The sequence below is a fragment of the Telopea speciosissima genome, chromosome 6 (genome assembly GCF_018873765.1).
Source record: "Telopea speciosissima isolate NSW1024214 ecotype Mountain lineage chromosome 6, Tspe_v1, whole genome shotgun sequence".
In the NCBI taxonomy this organism is placed as follows: domain Eukaryota; kingdom Viridiplantae; phylum Streptophyta; class Magnoliopsida; order Proteales; family Proteaceae; genus Telopea; species Telopea speciosissima.
Genome location: NC_057921.1, coordinates 65,488,603 through 65,507,061, shown reverse-complemented (window position 1 = coordinate 65,507,061; position 18,459 = coordinate 65,488,603). Strand labels below are relative to the sequence as shown.

Below are 18,459 nucleotides of genomic sequence, written 5' to 3'. Positions count from 1 at the left end.
TAACCGGAATATTGCATATAAGGGTTAAACTCGTCATTTCATTCATTTATATCTTACCGCCTCATCGTACTCTTCTCTCTCTAGTCTCTCTAGTTTGATAAAATTGTTTAAAAATACAGTTAGATACAACTTACAACCTAAAAGTACCTACCTCTCCTGAGTCGTGTCTCCCCTCCCACATCCCACCTCCCACCTCCCACTTCCCTCGTTCGATCGGCACAACGAAGGAAGAAGATGAAATATAGGAAGAGGTGATCAGTCTTCAGGTCTCTCTCTCTCTCTCTATCGCTCGCTCGCTCGCTAGCTCTCGCTGTTGTTCGATCTAACAAAGAAGTTCTCTATCATTTCATTTGCTTTGTATGTCTTGAGATCAGACTGAAACATCCTTGATTTTTACATTCCCTGTTCCATTTTAGTTTGTTTTGGCATTGATAAAGGAACAATGAACAATCTTCCTCCGAGTGGCGACTGAAATTTCTGGCTGAAAACCTTACGGGATTTTTGCTCTCCCCTCGTGTGTTGCAAGGTGAATTGGATTTTGTAAGCAGTCATTGGATTCATTGCTGATAAAGCTAGGGCATTTACTGAGACTCTTGGGGATCTTCTACCGAGTCAGACAGGTCAACATTTCATCGCGCTAATTCTTGTCGAGGTAACTATAATCGCACTATGATTCATTCTTGTTGGGAAACTCAACCTCCATTATGGTTTTGTGAACTAATAAATTACACATTTAATCGATTTGTTTTACCAGAAAACAATATCAAATGGAACATTGTCGTGTTTTCTAGAGTTCCCTTTCTACTGAATATTGTGTGATCTTGTAGTTTGAGTTTTATATCACTTTTGTTGCTCATTAATTAATTTTTCATGGCTATTTCAGACAATCCTGTCACTTTCGTTTTTAGTTGTATGTATGAATAAACATTAATTTTTTGTCTCTTAATTTAGATGAAAGAGAGTAGAGATGGAACAAAGAGTGATAGAGCTGCAAGGTCATCTTCTGTTGGCTCACTTCCACTTATTCTGGACATAGATGACTTTAAGGTAAAATTTGAACTTCAAAAGTAAAATGTTTTTTGCTCCAAGAACATAACGTAGGTATTGACATTTCAGAATTGCTGATGGTTTGTCTTTGGTGATTAATTTTTTTCAAATGGAAATGAACTCAAAAACTACTTTTTTCTTTTCTAGGGTGACTTCTCTTTTGATGCATTATTTGGAAACTTGGTAAATGAACTCCTCCCATCATTCCAAGAAGAAGAGACAGATTCTTTGGAAGGCCATGGCAGCCTTGGTGGCAACGATGCTTTACCCAACGGGCACATGAGGGTTCCATCTGATATGGCAAAGTCAGCACAAGGAGGAGTCTCCACTCCATTATTTCCAGAAGTTGATGCTCTCTTATCTCTATTCAAGGATTCTTGCAAGGAGTTGGTTGATCTCCGCCAGCAGGTATATCCTTTTGAATGAAGCTGATGGACTGTACATAGGTTTTCTGCTGAGGTTCTCTCTTTATTTGTTTTTTGTTGAAGGTGGATGGAAAACTGTACAATCTGAAGAGGGAGGTTTCTGTCCAAGACTCTAAACATCGCAAGACACTCTCTGAGGTGAGTGTAGTGAGAAAACCGCAAAACATTATATGTTATAGTTGTCTGGATATCACTTAGATTGCGAGAGGATGGCTTAATCAGAAGCAATGAGGGGCTTCCATGTCTGCCAAAAGAGCTCGAAGTTTGCATAATTCAAATTATTGTAGCCCATTATGGCAAAAAAAGCTTTTGACCACTTTTTTTTTTTATACTTGAAAGCCGTCTGCCTTGATTACAATTAATGCCGGTGGGTTCTACAAGTCACCATCCAACCAGGTTATCTGTGAAGAACTTATTGAAAATGAGATTAATGCTCTCTTCACTCTTACCTGTACTAGCTTCATATTTGTATTATTTTTGTTTTAGTTCTAAAATGACTCTCCGGTATGATCAAAATTGGCAATTCTATATTTGTGGGAGCCCTACAAAATAATGCATCATTTTTTTTCTTTCTTCTGAATCTAATGATCATTTGCATATATGGTACAAATTACAAAATGCATATATTTACCATTTTTTTCTTATTTATTTCAGCTGGAGAAAGGTGTAGATGGCCTATTTGATAGCTTTGCCAGGCTGGATTCACGCATCTCTAGTGTTGGACAGACTGCTGCAAAAATCGGAGATCATCTGCAGGTAAAGTGCATGTCTGTAGCTAGTAATGCCTTATGACTGAGCTTTTCTGACACATTCATGCTCTGTTGTTAAGGATAAGTTATAAATTATAATTTCTATTTGTAAGTTCCATTAGATTGTGTAGCACCTGATAGTTTAAGTAATGCCATTGTTGTTTGTCAGAGTGCAGATTCTCAGAGGGAAACTGCTAGTCAAACAATAGAGCTCATAAAGGTGTCTTTCATTATAGTTGTGACTTTTCCCTTTCCCAGTGATTTATCACTTTATGCTTCCTTTGATTAATTTATTCTTTAACATCATCCCGTTAACACAATTGCTGCAGTACTTGGTGGAGTTCAATGGCAGGTCTGGTGACCTAATGGAACTTTCACCTCTATTTTCTGATGATAGTCGTGTTGCTGAGGCTGCTGCAGTTGCACAGAAATTGCGTAAGATGACATAATTTTCTTGTGCACCTATTGTAATTTTACATTTTTCACCATATTGACTACGAAGTCTTTGGAGAAACTTGATTTATCAATGTTGCAAGATGAACAGACTCTATTGTCTCTCTCTCCTAAAAAACTAAAGCAGTGTACTGATGAACATTTAACTTTAATTATGAATAATTTTAAACATTCTATTTTCTTTCTTAGAAGATGAAATTTTGTTTGAAGAGAAAAAGGAAAAAGAACAAGGGCTAGGTTGTAATGATTTGGTATTCAACTAAGGCAATGGCTATTCCCTAGGCTCCAGGTTTGTTAACAAATTGGATATTGACCATTTGGAGGTGAATGAGACTCGAGCATCTATAATTTATTATCTCATATTCACATAAGGGAGGCACCAATGTGATGTGGAACGAGATGATGACTTGTATTAAGAAGGTTGCCAAAGATGTGCTAGGGGAAGTAAATGATAGTCGTCAGGCCCCTAGGGAGGCACAGTGGTGGAACGATGAAGTCCACGCAACCATTAAGACCAAGAAAGATTGTTTTAAGACATGGCAAAGGACTAAAGAAACAATAGATAAAAAGAGGTATTATGATGCCAAAAACGAAGCTAGGAAGATTGTGGGAATGATTAGGGCAAAGACATTTGAGGATCTCTATATCAACCTAAACACAAAAGACGGGGAAAAATTTATATATAGGATAGCTAAGGTGAGAGAAAGGAAGAGTAGAGATTTCAATTAGGTGAGGTGTATCATGGGTGAGGATGGAAGAGTGTTGGTTAGAGATGAGGACATTGTGAAGAGATGGGATGAGTATATCTATGACCTACTAAATGGAGATGGGTCGAGTAGAAATGACCCGGATGAGTACTCTATTCAACATGATACCACACATCATAGATATGTAAGAAAGGTTAGTGTGGCGGAAGTTAAAGAAGCCCTAAGAAAGATGAAAGTAGGCAAGACACCAGGCCTATATGAGATTCCAATAGAAGTGAGGAAAACCCTAGGAGGTTGGGGGGTTTATTGGCTAACCAAGCTGTTTAACAGGATTATGAACACAAGGAAGATGCTAGATGAATGGAGGAGAAGCATTGTAGTCTCAATTTACAAAAATAAAGGTGATATCCAAAGCTGCAATAACTATGGAAGCGTAAACCTAATGAGTCTCACTATGAAACTTTGGAAGAAGTTTATTGAAGCCCGTTTGAGAAGAGAAACTCATTTCTCCGTGAACCAGTTTGGCTTCATGCTAGGTAGATCCACAATAGAAGCTATCTACTTATTGAGGAGGCTCATGGAAAGATATAGAGATAGCAAGAAGGATCTCAATATGGTCTTTTTTTATCTGGATAAAGCCTATGACCGAGTCCCTAGAGATTTAATCCGGCATCTTCTAATGAAGAGAGGGATGTCGATTAAATATGTGGATGTAATTAAAGATATGTATGAGCGCATGGTGACTAGTGTGAGATCTGTGGGAGGTCAGAGCAAAAAATTCCCAATTACGATTGGATTACATCAAGGATCCACCTTAAGCCCTTATCTTTTTGCGCTTATCATGGAGGTCCTAACCAAGAGCATTCAAGACGAGGTCCCATGGTGTATGCTCTTTGCCAATGATATCGTTTTGGTGGATGAGACAAAAGAAGGGGTTAACGTTAAGTTAGAGCTATGGAGATCAACCTTGGAAACAAGAGGCCTTAAGATTTGTAGAACGAAGACGGAGTATATGATGTGTAATTTTAGTCACACTATGATGGATACTAACATGGTGCGAATGGAGGAAAGAGAGATACCGTAAAGTGACTATTTTAGGTATCTAGGGTTAATCATAAATAAAGAAGGTGACATAGAGGATGATGTTTCATAGAGAATTAAAGTGGGATGGATGCAGTGGAGAGGTGCGTCCGGAGTACTATATGACCGACGGATTTCTTTAAAGCTTAAAGGAAAGTTATATAGGACTGTTGTACGACTGGCATTGATGTATGAGGCAGAATGTTGGGCAGTTAAGAAGTGTCATATTGATAAACTATGTGTAGCAGAGATGAGGATGTTAAGATGGATGTGTGGAAAAACTAGGAAGTATAAAGTACGGAATGATCGTATTAGAGCTGACTTGGGAGTTGCCCTGATCAATGACAAGCTCTGTGGGAGTCGTTTGAGATGGTACGGTCATGTTCAACAGAGGCCTAGGGACGCCCCGGTAAGGAGGAGTGATGTGATTCCGATCGAAGGAGCTAAAAGAGTTAGGGGCAGGCCTAAAATGAGTATAGGAGAAGCTGTGAGGAAGGACATGCATTGTCTGGGTCTCGTACCAAGTATGACCTTGGATAGAGCCCGTTGGAGAGCAAGGATCCATGTTGCAAACCCCATTTAGCTGAGATTCTCCTGACTGTTGGGCTGTGCCTTCTTCCTCTTAATTTTGCTGTTATTTCCCATCTTTCATGTGATTTTCTTTTTTCATTTCTCATCTCATTCCCTACCCTTCTTTTCCCATCTCTTCATCCCCCTTTTTTCTTGTATAGACCTTAGTTTTCCCTACTTTGTTTTGTTGGATCCATGTAGCCGACCCCATTAAGTTGGGATAAGGCTGAGTTTGTTGTTTTGTTGTTGTATTCACGTAAGAGAGGCATATGCATTGGCCTCTGGACAGGACATTTCATTCCATTTGAAATCTAGGTTGGTCAATTTGCTTGCCAATTCTCTTGTGGCAGTGGTTTCTATAGGTCTTTATTGTATGGTGGTTCATCTATCCCAATAAAGCTTCTGCGATAAATTTTGGCAGCTTATTTTTTAGTTGGTAAGACAATGGAAGAGTTATGAAAGGGCATTACCTCTGTGCAAAAGATTTTAATTTCTCTTTATTCAATAAGTTTAAATTAAGGCTAAGATTGACTTACAGAACTGCTATGAATGAATTTGTGTGGGAAAAAAAAAATCGTTAATTCATGTCACAAAATGATTCAAAGCTTGAAATTGTTATCATTAAAATTCTGGACAGTTATGTCGCCCAGATGTATCTCTGTGGAGTAGTTTAGTTTGTTTTTTTCACATAGAGGTGCAAATATAAACTACTCTACTGTGACATTTCATTGTAGGGGCATTTGCTGAAGAAGATATTGGAAGACAGGGCATAGCTGTATCATCAGTAGTGGGAAATGCAACAGCAAGCCGGGGTTTAGAGGTTGCAGTTGCAAATCTTCAGGACTATTGCAATGGTGGGGTTGGTTGTTATTATTGTTGCTATTTTGTTCTTTGTTTTGCAAGACTCATATTCTTTGCTGTGTGTCTGTGCTTTCTCAGAATTGGAGAACAGATTGTTGGCTCGGTTTGATGCAGCTTCACAGAGAAGGGAACTTTCGACAATGGCAGAATGTGCTAAAATTTTGTCCCAGGTTATTTACCAGGATTTTACAGCTGGTTGTACCTTTTTATATTGTAGTGCGGGTTTGGGGATTTGTAAAATTGTCTTCTTAAATGGTAACTTCCAAGGTTCAGCATCCAGTTTTTCTATTAATATTCATCGAAGAAAATTTCTTTACTTGACACCTAATGTCTCCTTATTTCCCTTGTTTGGCCTTGGTCGCATTCATTGAACACAAACCAACCAATTCAACTGTCACCCTATCTTTATTCTGTCCTTTCTAGTCTTGCTATTTATCTGTCTCAACATTCTCATTTCACCTATACATTTTATGTATTTACTGGTCTGACTTGCCCGCACTCTGCCCAGGCAGCTCAACATGTATGGTCTTATAAATGTTCTATAGAAGTTCCTTATAAATTTTAATGGTATATGTTGATTACATGGCAATCCAGAAAGACCTACTTCATCGACTGCTTTTGATTCCATGGGCAACATTGTCCTGAGATGTTGTCCTCTTTGAGCAACTTCTAGTAATGTAATGCCAGTAGAAATTCTATTTTTTTTATTACTTCAATTTCTGCAACTATCCTTTTAAAGGGAAAATCTGATAGAATCTCATTTATGTTGATCATATATCATTTATCAACTCTTCCTTTGTCCCCTCTCTTTTTTTGGGGTAATGCAGTTCAATCGGGGTACCAGTGCCATGCAACACTATGTAGCGACTCGACCAATGTTTATTGATGTGGAGGTAATGAATGCAGACACAAGATTAGTTCTTGGAGATCAGGGTTCACAAGCTAGCCCTAATAATGTTGCACGTGGGCTTTCTTCATTCTACAAAGAAATCACAGGTTCAAAATATCTTCCTTGATTTTTGACAGAGTTGGATTTGTCAATGGATTTTGATAATCTGGGTCTTTTGGTTTGCAGATACTGTGCGAAAGGAGGCTGCCACAATAATGGCTGTGTTCCCTTCTCCTAATGATGTCATGTCAATCCTGGTGCAGGTATTCAGGGAAGGAGTCCTTTTGTCATATCACTTTTACTTATTATTTTGCATCCAGTTGAGGTTTAAATTTAGGTGTTGAATCAGATGTTTACATTTCAGACATATCTTGTGGTTGAATACAGAGAGTTTTGGAGCAGCGAGTTACAGCTCTTCTGGACAAGCTATTACTGAAGCCATCCCTTGTGAACATACCTCCCGTTGAACAAGGTGGACTTTTAGTGGTGAGTTAAATTGTTGGTGCCTTTTTTACATATCAAAGAAAAAAAATTTAGTGTGCTGTTTTCTCCCAAGCCTGGTGCCACTTTGAAGTTGAATTCATATGTTTTCTTTCTTTTCTTTTCTTTTTTAATATTTTTATTTTTATTTTTGAGGTGAGGTTATAGTATCTTAGAATGCTAGCGGTGGCTTATGAGAAGACACAAGAACTAGCTAGAGAATTACGAGCTGTGGGATGTGGTGACTTGGATGTTGAAGGTAATGCTATACTTTTCTGTGTCCAGCTTTCTCTAATAGAACTAATTTGTGCTGCTAAACGAATTCTAATTATTGCCAGTCAAGAATATATATTGAAAATTCCTGCTTGGTTGGCTAATAAAGTTTTATGTCAATCCGTCTCTGTTTGCTAATTTAGTGGACACAATTGCTTTCACATTTGGATGGAATTAAACATTCATCCTTGGCACTAGTCGATCTTATTTAAAATTAGGACTTAAAGGCGCTACGATTATAGCAGCACTGATGTCTGTAAAATGATTTGTGCTAAGGGAAACTACATTTTTAAATGTCATTTTCTTAGCAAAAGTATTATATGCTGGATTCCTAGCTCTCAGGTCCCTTATGTTTGTCTTCTAAAAATAAATACCTGTTTATTCAGGCCTTACAGAGTCTCTGTTTCTTGGTCACAAAGATGAGTATCCTGAGCATGAGCAGGCTTCCCTCAGACAACTCTATCAGGCGAAGGTTTACACCATTATTATTTCTCAATCCTGCAACCTTGGTTCAGGTTGGTAAATTTGGTTCGTGTTTGTCAATTACGTCAACCTTATGTATTACATATTCTGTAGATGGAAGAATTACGTGCTGAAAACCAGCAGCAGATTGATTCGACTGGGTCAATTGGACGCTCAAAAGGAGCTGCAATAGCATCTTCCCAACAGCAAATATCGGTCACAGTAGTGACAGAATTTGTACGATGGAATGAAGAGGCAATTTCTAGATGCACTCTGTTTTCTCCCCAGGTAAAAATCTTTCAGGAATATTTTCGACAGGTTTCCCATGTGTATAGGTTTGATCGATGATTCGTTGTTACCACAACCCCCAATTCTTTGTGGGTACTAAAACTCTAGCAGGCATGGTCTAATTGGGTTCAAATTTCGATGTGAAATGATGTTCATACTTCATAGTCCTCTTCTACATTGTAGAAGAACCTGGTATTTCCTGAAACTTGTTTCTGGAAGTACATAATGACACATGAAGCCTTTGAAAAGCCCAAGAAATCCTGATGCGGTCTCCTTTGTATTCTTCTATGTTAAACAATCAGGTCATTGACTCTTCATTCTGATATGTGAAATCAAGAGCAGAGAGAACTGTGCGAACTGTTGCTTTCTTATGTTGTACTCTACATAACAAGGATACAGATCACATGTATCCATGTTTGATCTGGAAACTCTAAAAGTTTGACATGCTTACACTTCTGTTCATGTATATATATGTTTCTTATTTATGCCACTGCATATGTTGTGTTTTTCTTTCTACCAGCAAGCTCTCTTTCTCTCAAAAATTTTTTTTTTGTCCTTTCTAATTCTTAACAATAAAAAAATCATGAAGTGTCCGTACTGTGGATACCAACATCAGTCATGCATGAACTCGTCTGCAAAATTACAAATAAGATAATACTAGTTGGTTTCTGTTCATATTGCTCTTGAGGCCCGCGATCTGGAAGTCCCTGCAGAAACGTTTCAAATATGGGGACAGATAATGTGGACGTTTTGAGAATTTAAGTTGTTCTTGAACATTTGTTCATGAGTAGTTGATGTTGTAATTAGTTTGTTACTGTAATAGTTTTCTGTGAACATGTTGATTCGTCAGGTGTCCCAGGTTTCCATTAGGTTGGCATACTACTCTTTTCTTGAATAATCATAGATGTTATCTCCTGGTTTATGTAGGCTTGTGTCAATTTTGTTTTCCATTTCCCTTTTTATCCTATGAATTTCTGAGTTCACAATTTTTTAACAAATGTGTGTTTTTTATTTTCATCATTTATTTTCCTGTGTTTTCTGACTTTTCACAAAAGAATGCAAATTTCATTTTCTATGTAGTATTATAGTCATAATTCTGAACAAACAAGTTATTAATTATTGCATCTTTAACAGCTTGTCCACGAAAATTACACATGCAAGATCCATTTCATCTTTAACTACTTAACCAAGAAGGATCTTTAAGTAGGTTGCCAGTACTGGCACTAATTTGGTCTAATACCATGTAAAATGCCAGCTGATGAATTTACCACCAAGGTTGTGATATCATTTCCTTGCTCTTTTCCTGATGTATTACTGAAATTTGATGATATCCATATTCTGTTCTGCATATTCTCGTGATGAACCTGTTAAGCATGAAGTCTTTCCATGTTCATCATGTGTTTCACTACAATTGATTCTTAATGTGTTCTTTCACAGCCTGCTACTCATGCGTCTAATGTGCGAGCGGTGTTCACTTGCGTGCTTGACCAAGTAAGTATGACTAATTTTAGTTCTACATTCTGCTCTGCAATCAGGTTCAGGTTTACCTGTCTATGCCACCCTGGTGGAGTTTACTCAGGTTATTACTTTTTGCAGGTTGGCCAATATATAACAGAAGGGCTAGAGCGAGCAAGAGAGGGTTTGAATGAAGCTGCTGCTTTGAGAGAAAGGTTTGTGCTGGGCACAAGCGTTAGTAGAAGGGTGGCTGCCGCAGCTGCTTCTGCTGTAATTGCTCAACCATGCGCCTTATGAATTCCATATCTTTTGTATTAAAAGATTTAATTCAGCTAATTTATTTTTATGCAAAATTTAATAATAATAAAAGGATTTCATTCAGCTGTCATTGTTATGGATTTTTTCCTCTTCCCTATGAAATTGAAAATTTTCTTGAGTCAAGCATGAGACAAATAGATTGGTTATGATGTGTAGGCAGAAGCTGCTGCTGCTGCTGGTGAAAGTAGCTTCAGATCTTTCATGGTGGCGGTGCAACGCTGTGCTAGCAGTGTAGCTATAGTCCAGCAAGTAAGTTGCCTTTGGACACAATTTTATATGCTGCTATTGTTTTTTGGGCATAGATTATTCACCATAGGTGGATATTTGAAGCTCTAATTGATGATGTTTGATCCTTTCTCCAGTACTTTGCAAACTCTATTTCTCGTCTCTTACTTCCTGTTGATGGTGCACATGCTGCTTCCTGTGAAGAAATGGCGACAGCAATGTCTAGTGCTGAGGCAGCCGCTTATAAAGGGCTCCAACAATGCATTGAAACTGTTATGGCTGAGGTTTGGACATAAGAATTCTCTATCCAAAGACAACTATTTTTGAAGACCAGATTTTTGTGGACTCTGTCAATACCAGTTTTTCATATATTTTCCTCTGTTTATTACAATATTTATTATAACAATGCTGGTGTTTATTTTATATTTTCATGGAAGTTGTTTGTTGGTGTACTTAAGTTTCTCTTCCTTACATACTAAACCATTGTGCAGGTAGAGCGATTGCTATCTGCTGAACAGAAAGCAACTGATTACCGGTCTCCGGATGATGGAATTGCTCCTGACCATCGGCCAACAAATGCCTGTACAAGGTACATCCAACTTTATTATGATAGAGATTTTTTTTTAATATCAAGGTAGTTCATACTTGATGATTTTTCCTTATTTTCAGAGTTGTTGCATACCTCTCTCGTGTACTTGAGTCTGCTTTCACTGCCCTAGAAGGTCTAAACAAACAAGCTTTCCTAACTGAATTGGTATGGTAATTTAACACTCTTGATCAATTCTCCTCCACCCCCCTATTCTTGGATTGGTTTATGTTGAATGCTTCCTTGCCTGTTGTTGATCAAACTCTGTCATGGTGTCACCTGCTGTGGGTAATTTATCCATGTTTGAACATGAATGCATGTGTATAATTTTGTATACTAATGAGCATGCTTGCATCAGTACACCAAGATCTATGCATGGGGGAAGTATCCTCTACTCATGCCTCTGGACGGTATGAAAAAGCATCTGTATGGGTAGGCTTCTAAACGCATGGGACTTGTTATTATTAGCTTACCCTGCGGTTGCTTTTTTACGCCTTCCAAATGCATGGACGGAGGATCCTTTGTTGCATGCATGACTATCTTGTTGGATTGTTTAGTTTTAGTACTTCGTGCATGTTCGGCTAACCTTCTTGGGCGTCTGCTTCTTTAATTCTGAGAAGTCAGCTTCTCAAGATGAGAAGGCCCCAGAAGTGGATACAATGACAGCTGGGCATTTGGACCATTTTCACTAGAAGCCAAGAAGCCTGAGAAGCTGCCCTTCTCGCACTTCTTACCTTCTGCTTCTCAGAAGCAGGGTGCCAGAAGCTTAGCCAAACATGCTCTTCATACTTATTTCTGTTAGGAGGACTCAGACGTTCTGGAACGATAATATGACATTTGGCATTCACTCATATCCACTGAGAGAAGCTATATATGTTCCTGTTCTCATGTTATGCTAGGATTTTACAGCAGCAATCTATTCTGAGATCTCTATCTTGTCTATATTGCTTTATTTCAGTTCTATTTTTGGCACCTATTGGCTATTGTATGGCTTTATTTTCTTAAATGATGATGATAAGGAGGTGAACGTTGTGATTTTAGGGAAATCGCTTGCACAAAGGGTTACTTAATCACTGGCAGAAGTTCACTTTTAATCCCAGGTAATGGGCCTTTGCACGCATACTTGTTGGTTTCATTATGTTGTATTAATATGACAGCTATTAATTAATTAATAAATAATAACTATTTCTTTTTTAGTCAACAAGAAATGTCACTAGATGTGAAGTTTATGAGCTTCAGGAGTTTTATACAAAAAAATTAAAAATTAAGTAAATAATGAATAAATAAACTTTTTAAAATTATCAATTTAATGCCTTTTCTTTTCACTTAATTCTAATTTCTCAGAGCACCAGGGGATGCAAATACTTAATCTTGGGAAGGAGCTGCCAAACTAATACAAAAATAGCTTTTGAGACTCGATATCTGTTGGTAGTTCCATTCTAGCCTTGTAGGCTGCAGTCATTTACCTATATCCTAGGATGCCTAGGTAGTAGGTACAAATAAAGGTCTAGAGAGTAGGGATTTATATGTATAGGCACATCATTGATGATGTCTATTCAATGTGCAATGCTAGTAGTGTTTCTACCTTGATGTTCATTTTTTTTTAATAATGCCTAGATGAATGGCCTTTTTTAGGAGTTATAAGATTACTATCATGTGGAGGACTGTAACTTTCTGTTTGTATGATTGTATATATATCACTAGGGCATGGTTAACTGATCATCAGGCTGACAAAATCAGGTCTTCATTAGGGCTGTCAATGGGCTGGGTCTGGCTTGACTTTGAACTTCAGGCAGGCTCATGGACTAGGCCTCATCCTAGAGTCTTAGACTTGTTCAAATTCTGGGTGGGGCTTGACTTTACCAGCCTATTGCTCATCAGGCTAGCTGGGGCATAAAGGCCGAGCCCCGGTGACCATGGTGATACCAATTTTTGTGTTTTAGACAAGAGTCACAAGACAGACGATTTATTAGCTTTGAGAGTCAGTGTTTTACTGAGCAATAGTATTCGGATTTGAAGTAACTAAAGTAGAAAACTAATCAAGAGAGATGCTGTTGTATTAGTTCCATTATTACAAAAAAAAAAAATTAGACTAACTGAAGCTGGCCATGAACTGGACTAAGTCCTGGGCAGTAAGGTTTTCCAGGGAGGCCCCCTTTAGTTAGGCCTGGGCTTGTTAGTTCACATAATTGGTCATGGATCTAGAATTACAGAATTCTAGGCCAGGATTGTTCCCTGGTCAGCCTTGACCTTTGACTTCACCATGTTGAGCTGGTCCTAACCCCATCTATTGACTTATCCCCCCCCCCTCTTCTTCCTTTGACTATTTAGATATTTTATTTGAGGAGAAAACAGCCCTGCTCTTTATTGATTGCCCCCATGCTCTGTTTCATTTACTTGTCTGTGTTTTTCCTTTTTATGCAGTGGCGGGCTGCGGTTGAAGCGTGACATAACTGAGTATGGGGAGTTTGTCCGCAGCTTTAATGCTCCCACAGTTGACGAGAAATTCGAATTGTTGGGCATGTATGTGACACAATTTCTGTAAATGCTTTCTAATTTCTCTGTTGGATTTTCAATTATCAAATTTTTTACTTTATTGAATATGGACTGGTGAGTTTTGTATTTATATTTTTATCTTCAGCATGGCCAATGTCTTCATTGTTGCACCTGAAAGCCTCTCCACATTGTTCGAGGGAACTCCTAGCATCCGGAAAGATGCACAGAGGTATGCATTTTGCAGAATTTGGTGCTTCTATTTGGCTGTTAAGAGATTTTTTCTGAGAAGCAACTGTTGGATTTACTGTCAATTCAGGTTCATTCAGCTTAGAGAAGACTATAAGAGTGCCAAACTTGCTTCCAGATTGAGTTCGTTGTGGGCAGGTTCGAGTTGAAACAGAAGTGTGATACTATAGAGAGCAGCAACTGTGATTGAGTAAGAGATAACTGGCCACTTAATTACATGCATTAGTGGAAACAGGAATCTCAGAGGTACTCAGGCTGCCTCCTGAGCTGTTTGGTGCTTTCGGTTGCAAGAAGATTCCGAGGATTAAACCAATCAGTAAGGCAATCCTGCGGGTGAAGGGAGGATTGTCCAGGACCGACAATTCAATGCAAATGTGGATGGTAAGATCAACAGATTTGTTCGTTATGAATATGACCGGATATTTGAATTTATTGCTCCTAACCTGCCAAAATGCCATTGATATCCAAAAATATTAATAGATTTAAGAATTTTTTAAGAGTGAAGGATGGGGTCTACTGTAATATTTCTTTGTTATAAATGATATTTTCAAAAAAAAAGAAGTAACATTGACATTGTTCGATGGGGAATTGGTCAGGTCAGCACTCTAGAGCTCAAATTAGGAGGCTTACAAGAAAAGGCTCTCTTAATGGCTGTGGCACATTTTGTGTGAAGGTTGACTTCTCAATATGAAACTTTATGCAATCCATGGAGGCGAAATTTTTTCACCTCTTAAACCACAGTGATTGAACTTTCAAAACACTGACTAGCATCATTAATTCCTGTTCTCTATTATCATTCCATATTTGATTATTAAATTTAGGATGAGGGCTAGCATACCGGATGTTAGCATCCGATGTGTCTATCTCTTTATTCCCCCCTTTGAAATGACTCCCTTACCCTTCAAAGGGGGAAGAGAGAGATATACACATAAGGTGCTAGCATATGGTATACCGTTAGCATACCCAAGCTTTTCCCTTATATTTTAACTTTACTTTGCATCTAAATCTCAATTTTAATTCCTTGGATTAAGTAAAATAAAAATGGAGAAAAGTTTTTTGGTCAGTAGAGCAACGATGAGACATCGTGGTGTGAAGCAAAAAACCACAACGGAATAAACTCTCCCCCCCCCCCCCCCAATAGGGACAATACATCATGATATGGAGCAACAAAACTACAAAAATAGAATAAATTCTCCCCCTGTAGGACAAAGTGTCTGAAATGCTCTTTGCTCGTGTCCCCAAACTATCTTGGATTCCAAGAGTCACTCTAATAAAAATTACTTTTAGAATGATTATTGTATCCCTCTCGAGTCCTAGACTACAGTGGTCTTTCAGACTGGAGAATTCTTTCTCAATAAAAATTGCATATTGGGTAATAATTACAAAAGTTTACTTTTAATGTTCGAAAATTTTTATTTCCCTTCCTTTTAATTTCTCTTGCAACCAATCGTATTTTAGAGACTTGCAAACTGCAGTGAGAGTATCACTGTTCAATCGCTCATTTTCTCCCTACATATCTTGAACTCGAGGGTGGGTATATGTGGCTGAAGCAAGTCAATGAAATCTGAAAGAACTTTCTTTGGGATGATTTGGATTTTCTTTTGCATACTCATTGGGGATGATAAGGGGGGAAAACTGCAACTCTTCCTCCTCTTTTTCAAAGGATCATTAAGCAAGAAAAATGTTGCACTTGATTGGCAATACTGCACCATCGATTCCTACCATGTCACATAAAAGTCTCAAAATTTGAATTGTTGGATGAAAAGAGGATATCATGTATTAGTTAGTTGTCAAATTCTGGGCCCTAATTCTCTATTGCTCATCTACCTTTGTCTCCTTATTAGTCCAAAATAATTCAATAGACACTCTCATAACCATTTTTCTATACCTTATTAGGATACATTGTGGGGCACTTTTTGGGGCCAATCTTGACACATGAAAGGGTGAGGGGTTTTCATCAAAAAAAGGGGGAGGGGTTTACCTTTAAATAAATTTAGACCCAATTAACCTGCCATGCGGTAGATATTGGCCTAGTTCTGCCATGAAACTAGGCTACATCTCTTTTCCCTTTGGTTACCAAAAAAAAAGTCTCCTTTCTCTTTTATTTAATAATCAGGGGATGAGCCATTGGTTTGCTGAACCACATGGGACACATGTATTTTGGTCATTATGTATAATGGGAGTAATTATACCATTTAAATGGTGTAGTAATTACACCACATGTGGGTCCATTTCAAAAAATTTATTAAGGACTTGTCCCCAAACTATACTTAGTGGCAAAATATTGTCTTCTTTGGTGAAATAAATACATCAAATTTAAATTTAAGCATATACTAACTGCATAATGGGGGCTATTGCTTAGAGCAATGGTAAGTTCAGGCTGCTAGGGCAAATGCTCGAGTTTGAGTCCTGAGGACGATCACTTTATTAAAAAATGCTAGAGGTTAGGAACAACTCCGCCTCATTCCTCCTTGAACCTCGCATAAATGGGACTACAATACGTTCAAGTACAAAAATAGGTAAGAATATGTATGGGTAATAAATGAACTAGACACCAATAATACTTTTAAAAAAATTGGCATAAAAAATGTGTATAACAATAATATAGTATGCATGTAATATGTGTTTAATGGAGTTTTTCTGTAAATATCCAGGAGGAAAAATACAGACATTTATTTATTATGCAACAAACATATACATCACCTAAATAATAACAGGTAGATTATGATTTTATCAAAATGAAACCTCACAACTGGAATAAAATAAAATATAATAGCTGAATAGTTAATCCCCTATTATATCCCATAAGTTTACCATAAAACACATCAATGTATCAATGACATCTGTTAGAACCATGATGGTACTTTTGTCTTTGAATCATATGTGAAAGGAATATTGTTGATATTGTACAATTGATTTAGAGTGTCATTATAAACTGGAGGTGTTAATATTATCAGAGTCAAGTGCGGATCTAATCCCTAGTTCTCTATCAAGCCATAATACATTATCTTCCCTTCTAGCCTCCTTCTCAACTTGAACTCCAACTCAATAATCATCTTCATCTATTGGAATCTCAATAAATTTATCTAAATTAATTGATTCTTTATCAAACTTCTGAATATCTCTCGACTTGATTTTCATAAGGGAATTCATCCTTATGTAAACCAAATCTTCCAAAATATCATGAGAGAGTTTGTCTTTTCTTGGTCTGTACTACTTCAAAAGCACTCCAATTTCTCTCACATGATGATGAACTACAAGGCTGACTCAAAATGTGAATAGCAATTTTTTGAAGCAAAGGAATAGAACTTCCATGCATAGACCACCATGAACCTACAAATATAAAAGAAAAAATAATAATAATAGAGAATAAATTCATTACTGAATTTATAAGAATAAAGAGAAATGAAATAAGAATGTAAAATATAATAGCAATAAAATTTATCAAACTTTTGTACTTACGTGGATGACAATCAATCATTGCCAATGAAAGTTCATGAAATATCTCCTCATCCTTCTCATAATAGTTTTTAATTTCCCTGTCGAATTGTTTCTTATCATCTGGAGGAACCATGGTCTTTATGATATAGATCATTGTTTTTTGCACATCATCCTGGTTGTATGAAATCTTTCCTTCATACATAAACAAGGGATTAAGAAAAACAGCAACCACATGCACATGATGTAATATGTTGGACTCTTTTCTACTGTCAAACAACTGCAACAACCTCTTATACTTTGATGAGTCTTGGTTGCAACGATCTACGATAACATTCCTTGCCATTTCTATTGCCTCATATAAAAATGGATTTGTAGCTCCATCATTATCAACTAAGCGAAGAGCTATGGCAAGAGGCTCTAAAACTTATAATACATCCTTTCCATTAAGCCAAAACACTGTACTCTGAATTATTTGAATGACAACCACACCAAATTCAGATCTGCAATGCTTATTACTCATCCATTCTGATGATGCCACCATTATTCTTAACTTATCCTCAACATCAAGAATAGATTGAAGCATCAAAAAACTAGAAGTAATTCTAGTCTTGCAAGGTTTTCTCAACTCTTTGTTATCGGTGCTTTCTCTCATTAAAGCTAAAACTGTACCATGCTTATACATAAAGTCAACAATTAACTTTGCATTCTGAAATACCTCTCCTACCCAAGAAATTTGGGCATCAATGTCTTTCAAAAGCAATTGCAATCCATGAGTAGCACACTGTATCCTGTGAATATGATGGTATTTATCCATAACTGCAACTCTATAATTAGAAAAATTGTCTGAAATAAGTTGAACAACTTTGTTTGGCCCAATTTCCTCTATCATAGACCCAAGTATGTCTTTAAGAAATAGTCCTGTCTTCGAGACATCAGAACACCCAAAGGAATTGATAAAAATAGTTCCCTTAGGTGAGTAAGCAACAACGTTGATAAATGCACGATCCATCATATCAATCCACATATACGACATTATAGTGCATCCTGAAACAGTCCATGATTCCTTAACTGAAGAAACATATGTGTCAACATTCTTCCTTGCCCTTTGCATCAATTTAGTCCTCAATGTCAAATAACTGGGGATGGAATAACTTGGACCATAACAAATAACAGACTGAACCATCTAAATGAAACTAGGAGACTGAACAACATCAAATGAAATGTTATTCAATATGAAACATTGAGCCAAATCATCATCAACTCTATCTTTATCTTCCTGTTTAAAATTTTCATCTACAGATGATTGTTGGGGACTTAAAGAATGACCTCTACGTATTTCACTGTCTTGAGGGCTCAGTGAAGAACCAACACTGCGTGTAGTTGAACTTTCTTCAATTCTGGCTTTTTT

The 18,459-nt window shown here is 37.3% G+C and overlaps 1 protein-coding gene and 1 long non-coding RNA gene across 4 annotated transcripts; one reads left to right on the top strand and one right to left on the bottom strand.

Annotated features, from left to right (window-relative positions):
* Positions 1-899: 899 nt before the first annotated feature.
* Positions 900-14,052, top strand: LOC122664771 (exocyst complex component SEC10b-like). 3 transcript variants are annotated; one of them, XM_043860744.1, is made up of 24 exons: positions 901-1,047; positions 1,195-1,455; positions 1,536-1,610; positions 2,127-2,228; positions 2,391-2,441; positions 2,551-2,656; positions 5,766-5,885; positions 5,971-6,062; positions 6,720-6,888; positions 6,968-7,044; positions 7,169-7,267; positions 7,430-7,520; positions 7,921-8,006; positions 8,111-8,284; positions 9,722-9,775; positions 9,881-10,009; positions 10,214-10,306; positions 10,420-10,566; positions 10,774-10,871; positions 10,952-11,036; positions 11,910-11,968; positions 13,293-13,391; positions 13,510-13,593; positions 13,681-14,052. In XM_043860744.1, exons 1-24 carry the CDS (start codon positions 952-954, stop codon positions 13,757-13,759), a joined length of 2,526 nt encoding a protein of 841 aa, XP_043716679.1. In that variant the 5' UTR covers positions 901-951; the 3' UTR covers positions 13,760-14,052. The 3 variants fall into 3 exon arrangements, with proteins under 3 accessions (XP_043716680.1, XP_043716679.1, XP_043716678.1); XM_043860743.1 differs by having other exon boundaries at positions 9,719-9,775; XM_043860745.1 differs by lacking the exon at positions 1,536-1,610 and having other exon boundaries at positions 900-1,047; positions 9,719-9,775.
* LOC122664780 lies at positions 13,175-17,122 on the bottom strand. The gene is made up of 3 exons (XR_006333377.1): positions 17,073-17,122; positions 16,644-16,943; positions 13,175-13,185 (listed from the first exon to the last, which is right to left on the bottom strand). It is a non-coding gene; the product is annotated as an uncharacterized LOC122664780 (long non-coding RNA).
* Between the last annotated feature and the right edge of the window lie 1,337 nt (positions 17,123-18,459).

Bases quoted from the DNA above. Each gene is read 5' to 3' on its own strand.
- LOC122664771 (XM_043860743.1), top strand. From the start codon at position 952: ATGAAAGAGAGTAGAGATGGAACAAAGAGTGATAGAGCTGCAAGGTCA. The intron at 1,611-2,126 runs GTGAGTGTAGTG...TATTTATTTCAG, and splicing joins ATCGCAAGACACTCTCTGAG to CTGGAGAAAGGTGTAGATGG. The intron at 10,010-10,213 runs GTAATTGCTCAA...TATGATGTGTAG, and splicing joins CTGCCGCAGCTGCTTCTGCT to GCAGAAGCTGCTGCTGCTGC.